We start from the raw sequence: 9921 nt of genomic DNA on the forward strand, positions 1-9921 counted from the left end.
TGGTTCACCAAGTCGTGGCTGAACAACAACACGGATAATATACAGTTGGCTGGGTTTTCAGTGCATTGGCAGGACAGAACAGCTATGCCCGGCAAGACAAGGGGTGGTGGTGTGTGTATTTGTCAATAACAGCTGGAGCGTGATGTCTAATATTAAGGAAGTCTCGAGCTATTTCTTACCTGAGGTAAGGTACCTCATGATAAGCTGTAGACCACACCATCTATTTACCACTAAGACCGCACTCAACGAGCTGTATAAAGTCATAATCAAACAAGAACATGTCCATCCGGAAGCAGCGCTCCTAGTGGCCGGGGACTTTAATGCAGAAAACTTCAATCTGTTTTACCAGCATGTTGCGTGCAACCAGAGGAAGTAAAACTCTAGAAAACATTTGCTCCACACACAGACACATACAAAGCTCTCCCTCGCCCTGCATTTGGCAAATCTGACCATAATTCTATCCTCCTGATTCCTGCTTAAAAGCAAAAACTAAAGCAAGAAGTACCAGTGACTCACTCAATACGGAAGTGGGCAGATGACCCAGATGCTACGCTACAGTACTGTTTTACTAGAAGACTGGAATAGGTTCCAGGATTCATCCAATGGCATTCAGGAGTATACCACCTCAGTCACCGGCTTCATCAATAAGTGCATTGACCCCCCAGTGATCGTACGTACATATCACAACCAGAAGCCATGGATTACAGGCAACATCCACACCAAGCTAAAGGCTAGAGCTACAACTTTCAAGGAGTGAGACACTAATCCGGATGCTTATAGGAAATTCTGCTATGCCCTCAGACGAACAATCAAACAGGTTTAGAGACAATACAGGACTAAGATTGAATCCTACTACACTGGCTCTGATGCTCGTCGGATGTGGCAGCACTTGCAAACTATTGCGGACTACAAAGGGAAACTCAGCCACAAGACGGGCTAAATGCCTTTTATGTTTTCTTCGAGGCAAGCAATACTGAAGCATGCATGAGAGCACCAGCTGTTCCGTACAACTGTGTGATCACACTCTCCGTAGCCGTTGTGAGCAAGAACTTTAAACAAGTCAACATTCACAAGGCCGCGGGACTAGACGGATTACCAGGACGTGTACTCAAAGCATGCGTGGACCAACTGGCAAGTGTCTTGACGCTGACATTTTCAACCTCTCCCTGACAAAGACTGTAATACCCATGTTTCAAGCAGACCACCATAGTCCCTGTGCCCAAGAAAGTGAACAGAACCTGCCTAAATTACTACCGCCCTGTAGCACTCACCTTGGTAGCATGAAGTGCTTTGAAAGGCTGGTCATGGCTCATATCATCCCGGAATCCCCATTCCTACTCCAATTAGCATACCGCCCCAACAGATCCATAGATGAGGCAATCTTAATCCACACTGCCCTTCCAAACCTGGACAAAGGGAACACCTATGTGAGAATGCTGTTCATTGACTACACCTCAGTGTTCATCACCATAGTGCCCATAAAGCTCATTACTAAGCTAATGACCCTGGGTCTAAAACACCTCCCTTCGCAACTGGATCCTAGACTTCCTGACGGGCCTCCCCCAGGTGGTGAGGGTAGGCCACAACACATCTGCCACACTGACCCTCAAGACGGGGGCCCCTCAGGGGTGTGTGCTTAGTCCCCTCCTGTGGTCACACATGACTCCAACACCATCATTTAGTTTGCTGATTACACTACGGTGGTTGGCCTGATCTCTGACAACGATGAGACAGCCTAGAGGGAGGTGGTCAGAGACCTGTCAGTGTAGTGCCAGGAAAACAACCTCTGGCACTACAAGGGTCCAAGCATACCAACAGTCGCGAGGAGGGCACGACAACGGCTTTGGCCCTCAGATCCTCAAAACCTTCAATAGCTGCACCATCAAGAACACTTACTGGCTGCATCACCACTTTGTATGGAAATTGCTTGGCATTTCACCGCAAGGTGCCTCACAGTGTAGTGCGTAAGTCCCAGTAATTCACTGGGCCGAGCTCCCTGCCATCCAGGACCTTTATACCAGGCAGTGTCAGAGGAAGGCCCAAAATATTATGAAAGAGTACAGCCACCCAAACCACAGACTTATCTCTGCTACCACATGGCAATGCTGCAAGTCTGGAACCTGAACAGCTTCTACACCCAAGCAATCATACTTCTAAACATAGCTAATCAAATGGCTAACCGGACTACCTGCATTGGATGTTTTTTTGCCACCAACTCCTGCACACACACTGGACTCTACCCACACACAAAAGTATGTGAACAAATTAGTGGACTCTGCCATTTCAGCTACACTTGTTGACAGGTCTATAAAATCAAGCACACAGCCATGCAATCGCTAAAGACAAACATTGGCATCGAATGGCCTTACTATTTAACAGCACTTGGGGATCTCTCTCTTGAATTGTTGTAACAGTTAAGAGTTTTTTATGGCTGTGTGCCATGATCATGAAGTGTGCATCAAGTTGGCTACTTGCAGAGGATATCATATAGCTTCAAGTTGAGCCTAATAGAATATTTGATATTGGATTTAACATCTGGTCTCCCAGCAGCATTTGAACCTCTTGATGGGTTGCCACATCATTTTCCACCACTATACTAGAAAGGCTAATGCTTCCTGAGGTTTCGCCCTGTGGTCAGCCAGGGGTAAAAAGACTGCTGCAACCTGATTGGCTAAACACAGGGTGCACCATCAGGAAGTAGCATTCCTAGGCTTTCACCACTCTGGCATGATGGTGGAAAATGGTGTTTCATAAAGAAAGTATGCATATTTTCCCGTTTATTCCCCAGACGTTATTAAATCTAGTTAAGGAGGGGAGGACCGCTCATAATTTCTGGAATCAAATGACTGGATTCAGCTATTTAAGCCACACCTGTTTGACAGGTGTATAAAATCAAGTACACAGCCATGCAATCTCCATTGACAAACATTGTCAGTAGAATAGCCTTACTGAAGAGCTCAGTGACATTCAATGTGACACCGTCATAGGATACCACCTTTCCAACAAGTCAGTTCATCATATTTCTGCCTTGCTAGAGCTGCCCCGATCAACTATAAGTGCACTTATTGTGAAGTAGAAACGGCTAGGAGTAACAATGGCTCAGCCGTGAAGTTCCCAGTTCCAAACTGCCTCTGGAAGCAAAGTCAGCACAATAACTTTATCGGGCGCTTCATGAAACAGGTTTCCCTGGCCAAACAGCCGCACACAAGCCTAAAGATCACCATGCACAATGCCAAGCGTCAGCTGGAGTGGTGTAAAGCTCACAGCCATTGGACTCTGGAGCAGTGGAAGCGCGTTCTCTGGAGTGATGAATCACGCTTCACCATCTGGCAGTCCAACGGACAAATCTGGGTTTGGCGGGTGCCAGGAGAACGCTACCTGCCCCAATGCGTGGTGCCAACTGTAAAGTTTGGTGAGGAGGAATAATAGTCTGGGGCTGTTTTTCATGGTTCGGGCTCAGCCCCTTAGTTCCGTTGAAGGGAAATCTTAACGCTACAGCATACAATGACATTCTAGATGATTCTGTGCTTCCAAATTTGTGGCAACAGTTTGGGTAAGGCTCTTTCCTGTTCCAGCATGACAATGCACCCTGTGCACAAAGCAAAATCCATTCAGAAATGGTTTGTTGAGATCGGTGTGAAAGAACTTGACTGGCCTGCACAGAGCCCTGACCTCAACCCCATCGAACACCTTTGGGATGAAAAGGGAACGCGGGCCAGGCCTAATTGCTCAACATCAGTGCCCGACCTCACTAATTGCTTGTGGCTGAATGGAAGCAAGTCCCCGCAGCAATGTTGCAACATATAGTGGAATGCCTTCCTAGAAGAGTAGAGGCTGTTATAGCAGCAAAAGAGGGACCAACTCCATATTCATGCCCATGATTTTGGAATGAGATGTTCAATGTACAGGTGTCCACATACTTCTGGTCATGTAGTGTACTTACCTAGACACCCCCCCCAACACACACACTTTTGTTATTATCTATCATGTTGCCTAGTCACTTTAACCCTACCGATAAGTACAGTACATAGATACTTCAATTACCTCGTACCCCTGCACATAGACTTGGTACTGGTACATCCTGTATATAGCCATGTTATTTTCTACTCCCTATACAAAACATTAGGAACGCCTTCCTAATATTGAGTTGTACCCCTTTTTACCCTCAGAACAGTCTCAATTAGTCAGGACATGGACTCTATAAAAGGTGTCAAACGCATTCCACAGGGATGCTGGCCCATGTTGACTCCAATGCTTTCCACAGTTGATTCAAGTTGGCTGGATGTACTTTGGGTGGTGGACCATTCTTGATTCACATGGGAAATTGTTGAGCGTGAAACTCAGCAGCGTTGCAGTTCTTGACACACAAACTGGTGTGCCAGGCATCTACTACCATACCCTGTTCAAAAGGCACCGAAATATTTTTTGTCTTTCCCATCCACCTCCTGAATGACACACATACACACAATACATGTCTCAAGGCTTCAAAATCCTTTAAACCAGTCTCCTCCCTTGTATCTACACTGATTGAAGTGGATATAACATCATTAAGGGATGATGGACTGACCAGGTGAAAGCTGTGTCATGGAAAGAGCAGGTGTTCCTTATGTTTTGTGCACTCAGTATATAGCAATGTAATTCTTACTCTTTCTTTTTTGTTATTCAGTGTATTTAATTCTCGTGTCACTATTTCAATTGATTTATTTGATCTTCTCTTTAACTCTGCATTGTTGAAAATTGACCCTTAAGCATTTTACAGTTAGTCTATGAAGCATGAGACAAATAAAAACATTTTAACACCAAATTATAGAATTCATCATGGAATAATGGTGCCATATCCCTCCAATAGAATTCCAGACAATTGTAAAATATATGCCAAGATACATTGAAGCTGTTCAGGCCAAATGCCCTATTAAAACACTTTATGATGGAGTTTCCTTTATTTGGACAATTACCTGTACATAGAGTGCAAATTAAGAAGAGTACAGGTTGAAAAACGTTTACAGTAAACAAGGACATAAAAATGGCCCAGGCATTGTTCTGCTGAGGCAATTAGTCTTATCCAGGATAATTACAGTGCATTCAGAAAGTATTTAGACCCCTTCCCTTTTTCCACATTTTGTTATGTTCAAGCCTTATTCTAAAATGGATTCATATATATCCCTCAATCTACACAACACCCAATAATGACAAAGCAAAAACAGGTTGACATTTTTAAATGTACTGGAAAAAAAAAAACAGAAACACTTTATTTACATAAATATTCAGACCCTTTAATATGAGACTCGAGCACAAGTGAATCCTGTTTCCAATGATCATCCTGGAGATATTTCTAAAACTTGATTGCAGTCCACTTGTGGTATATTCAATTGATTGGACATGATTTGGAAAGGCACACACCTGTCTATATAAGGTCCCGCAGTTGACAGTGCAAAAACAAAGCCATGAGGTCGAAGGAATTGTCCGTACAGCTCAGAGACAGGATTGTGTCGAGGCAGAGATCTGGGGAAGGGTACACAAACATTATGCTGCATTGAAGGTCCCCAACACAGTGGCCTTCATCATTCTTAAATGGAATAAGTTTGGAACCACCAAGACTCTTCCTAGAGCTGGCCGCCTGGCCAAACTGAGCAATGGGGGGAGAAGGGCCTTGGTCAGGAGGGTGACCAAGAACCCGATGGTCACTCTGAAAGACCTCCAGAGATCCTCTGTGGAGATGGGAAAACTTTCCAGAAGGACAATCATCTCTGCAGCAGTCTACCAGGCCTGTATGGTAGAGTGGTCAGATGGGAAGCCACTCCTCAGAAAAAAGCACTTGAAAGCCCACTTGGAGTTCGCCAAAAGGCACCTAAACGACTCTCTGACCATGAGAAACAAGATTCTCTGCTCTGATGAAACCAAGATTGAACTATTCGGCCTGAATACCAAGCGTCACGTCTGGAGGAACCCAGGCACAGCTCATTACCCGGGCAATACCATCCCCACGGTGAAGCATGGTGGTGGCAGCATCACGCTGTGGGGATGTTTTTCAGTGGCAGGGACTGCGAGACTAGTCAGGATTGGGGGAAAGATGAACGGAGCAAAATATATAGAGATCCTTGATGAAGTCCTGAGCGCTCTGGAGCAGGTTCTCAGACTGGGGTCAAGGTTCACCTTCCAACAGGACAACGACCCTAAGCACACAGCTCAGACAACGCAGGAGTGGCTTCAGGACAATTCTCTGAATCCTTGAGTGGACCAGCTAGACCCCGGACTTGAACCCGATCGAACATCTCCGAGACCTGCAAATAGCTGTGCAGCGACACTTCCCATCCAACCTGACCGCGCTTGAGGATCTGCAGAGAAGAATGGGAGAAACTCCCCAAATACATGTGTGCCAAACTAGCGTCATACCCAAGAAGACTCGCTGCCAAAGGTGCTTCAACAAAGTACTGAGTAAACATTCTAAATACTTATGTAACTGTGATCAGCTTATTTTTAATACATTTGCAAAAATTTCAAAAAACTTGTTTTTGCTTTTCATTATGGGGTGTTGTGTGTAGATTGACAAGGGAAAAACAATTGAATCCATTTTAGAATAAGGCTAATGTAACAAAATGTCAAAAAAGTGAAGGGGTCTGAATACTTTTAGAATGCACTGTATACGTAAGAAGCTTTTATAGGTGTTAATGGATGTCGGTGACTGTGTTCATAATTTACCATTAGGCAAAGATTTTAAAGGGAATAATGGAGGGTATGCTGGGGGTCTGAATATGTGCTGCTGACCAGAGCATGTAGAAACAGCCTGACTGCATCAATGCAATGCCTGACGCTTGTCCTCTCTGCCTTCTTCATAGCAAGCAATAACGTAGAGCGAGGCACTAAAAATGGCTTGGGAGGCTAGAGGATCCAGCCTGTTCAAACCCACGCACTCTTCCCACTCAACTTCAGTCTAGAACAGTCATCTAGCTCTGATATCCATTTCCTACTCATTCCCAGGAAATAAACAGCTGAGGATTCAGTCACTGCATATACACTATATTCATTCTGCACTTTTAAAAAGATTTTAACTGGCACTGTAGAAGTTTAATTCCGTTTCAGAAACTGCTTAACATGGCATCTATTGTAACTGCAGGAAAATCCACTGCTAGGCCTTCAATTCAGTTTTGAAATGTGTCTGGGGGAGATTCGATGGAAACACATACATTTGTAAAATATGAGTGTTTAGGATGTAGGTGTGGCTATTTCAGTCTGGAACAACTATTATCACAATAAGTTTATGCGGAATGTTTTCAGGCCTATTAACAGATGACAGTCCTCTCGACATTCCACAGCAGTGAGTATGCCTGTCTGGGTAAATGCTCCTCAATCGTTTACTTGTTATTATCCTCTTAAACAGTTGGCTGAGGTCTACAACCCAGTCCTCTCTTTGGCAGCTACTACAACGCATCGGTCTGTATAAGAGAGAAGCGCGCATGTGGCATGCCGTTGGTAGTGGTACCCGTCTGGTGCATATCCCATATAGTGTGCCAATCCCTTGCCAAGTGGAAGATCGCTCAAGGATTTGAACGGAAGAAATGTTTCCATAGAAGTAACCTACAACGATATACACATTTTCCACTATTCCCCATAATCTTCAAACAGACAGTTAAAGGCTACGGCTATAGTTAAAGTATGTTGTCTGCTGCATCAAATGCTCTCATGTCTCAATAGAAAACTAAGGGCGCAATTATTTTCTATGACTGTCCTTATACCCGTACATAGGCTTATGTAGCCACTATAAATCGTAACTTTACCAGGAGCAATTCATTATAGGCCGTGTCTGCATGTCATCTGAATAGCCGGTCAATTACTATTAGCATGTAGGCTCGGCTACATATTGTCATAGAAGGATACACATGGCTCGGTTATCGGTGCTAAAATGTAGGCTAACGATAATGTGCAAATACAGTTTGTTAATCTAAAAGATAGGTCTATAATTTCTCAATGAATGTTGTTGACCTGCATCAAAGCTTTTGTGGAAATTCGGTTACAATATATTATCTGAACATAAAAATGTATACATATCTTGGTTAAAAGGCGTAAGAAGTCTACCTATTACTATGTCTTTTTTCGGTTGCTTCAAAATGCGAAAGGGGAAAACATGGGACCTATTAATAAAATATTTAAGCAGACTTACCAGTAAACTTTCTAAGTTTATCGCAGATCTTGGATCTTTGATCATGGCCTCCAGCTTTTTCAACCGGTTTTCCATCCTTCTCTCTGCACCAAGCGACATCTTTGCGATTGATTAACGCCCGGTACGTTTACATATAAGACGAGCCTTATGAGAAGTCTTAAGAGTTTACATGAGAAAAAATATATTGTAGTTCTTGAGCAATCGCCGTGGGCCTAGCAGCCTCCGACTCACCGCCCTCTGAAATCGCTTCGGAATTACAGAGTCCACAATGAAGGGGAAAACATAATCCACCGTGAAGGGAGAAGCGCCGCTCCTCAAACTTGCCAATTAGTTAGGAGATGTCGTTAAACGCAAATGAAGGTAAAAACTTATGGTAACATATTCAATATAAATGTTCTCTAAGGTTCACACGGCGATTAAGTTAACATTTTTAGAAGATTCAGCAACAGGGCGTTTTCTTTGACCCCCCTCCCCTTCTCTTTTTGGGCGCTCCGAAATGCTTTGCTTCAATTTCAAAAATGTGTTTCTAAAACAGTCCGCAGTGTTTAAAATCCAACTTTAGAAACTCTCAAATTACATGGATTTTGTGACTGCCTCACAGTCGTAGGCAAATGTACAGGGTAAGAATGGCGTTCTCCAAAATAGCTTGCGTGATGAATCGTTAAACTTTCTATGATCAGTTCTTCTCCCATGCACTACATGGGTATTTATCCCTGCATGCCCAAAAACAAAGGTTTGTCGGAATGGCTAACTACAGTTAGCCACCGTGGAGTCCTCGTACACTACATACTCCACTTCCAGAGCTAGATCTCTCTCCTCCCTCTTCTGATATCAACATGCAAACAGAGCCGTCTCATTTACCCATAAGCCTCCTCTTGTCTATATAGCCTACTGTCCAACGTGGGAAGCTGCATGATGAACCATAGGAAGGCCTATGTGACGAAAGCTCTCCTAAAGTTTTACAAATACGTTCTTCACACTGAGAAATGATTCATCTGATTGATACATTATTTCCACTATTTAACAGCACATAGGTATCTATCTCTTGATATTGTTGGGACTTGAACCTGCGACTGTCCATGTGACTCACGCTAACACCTTGTTACAACAATAGGTTTGAACCTCTTGATGGGTTGCCACATCGTTTCCCACCACTATGCTATAATGGGTAATGCCTAGGAATGCTATACTTCCTGTGTTTCGCCCGGTGTTCAGCCAGGGGTAAACAACAGACTGCTGCAACCTGATTGGCTGAACGCAGGGCGCAACAGCAGGAAGGAGCATAGGCTTTATCCACTCTAGCCTAGTAGTGGAAAATGGTGTGTTCATTAAGAAAGTATGCATATTATCCCCGTTTTTTTCAGCCTTCTCTTTAAATCTAGTTAAAGAGGAAATCGAAGCCTTTGCAGCCTGAATGGAGAAAGTTTCATGTACAAACCGGTCGCCGGGGGACTCCAGTGTATTACCAGCTGTGCACATCAAGCCCAGACCCTAGTGGAGATCACAGGAGGCTGCTGAGAGGAGGACGGCTCATAATAATATCTGGAAAGGAGTTAGAGGAATGGCATCAAACACCTGGAAACCACGTGTTTGATGTATTTGATACCATTCTACTAATTCCGCTCCAGCCATTACCACAAACCCGTCCTCCCCAATTAAGGTGCCACCAACCTCCTGTGGTGGAGATCCATAGTCTATTAGCAGCTGCCCAGGCTAGCAGTAGACATACTGTATGGCTGTCCTTCGATGTTGATGATATTGCT

General features: G+C 44.0%; 1 protein-coding gene across 2 annotated transcripts in view; it reads right to left on the reverse strand.

Annotated features, from left to right (window-relative positions):
- Positions 1-9011, reverse strand: part of LOC124046572 (rho-associated protein kinase 2-like) — a 48616-nt gene extending 39605 nt beyond the window's left edge. The window contains exon 1 of one of the 2 annotated variants that reach the window (XM_046367098.1): positions 8159-9010. In XM_046367098.1, coding sequence (XP_046223054.1) covers positions 8159-8257 — 99 coding nt within the window. In that variant the 5' untranslated portion in view covers positions 8258-9010. Of the gene's footprint in view, positions 1-8158 lie in introns of both variants that reach the window. The other variant, XM_046367097.1, reaches the window with a different exon arrangement.
- Between the last annotated feature and the right edge of the window lie 910 nt (positions 9012-9921).

Source organism: Oncorhynchus gorbuscha, linkage group LG10 (assembly GCF_021184085.1).
Source record: "Oncorhynchus gorbuscha isolate QuinsamMale2020 ecotype Even-year linkage group LG10, OgorEven_v1.0, whole genome shotgun sequence".
NCBI classification, from domain to species: domain Eukaryota; kingdom Metazoa; phylum Chordata; class Actinopteri; order Salmoniformes; family Salmonidae; genus Oncorhynchus; species Oncorhynchus gorbuscha.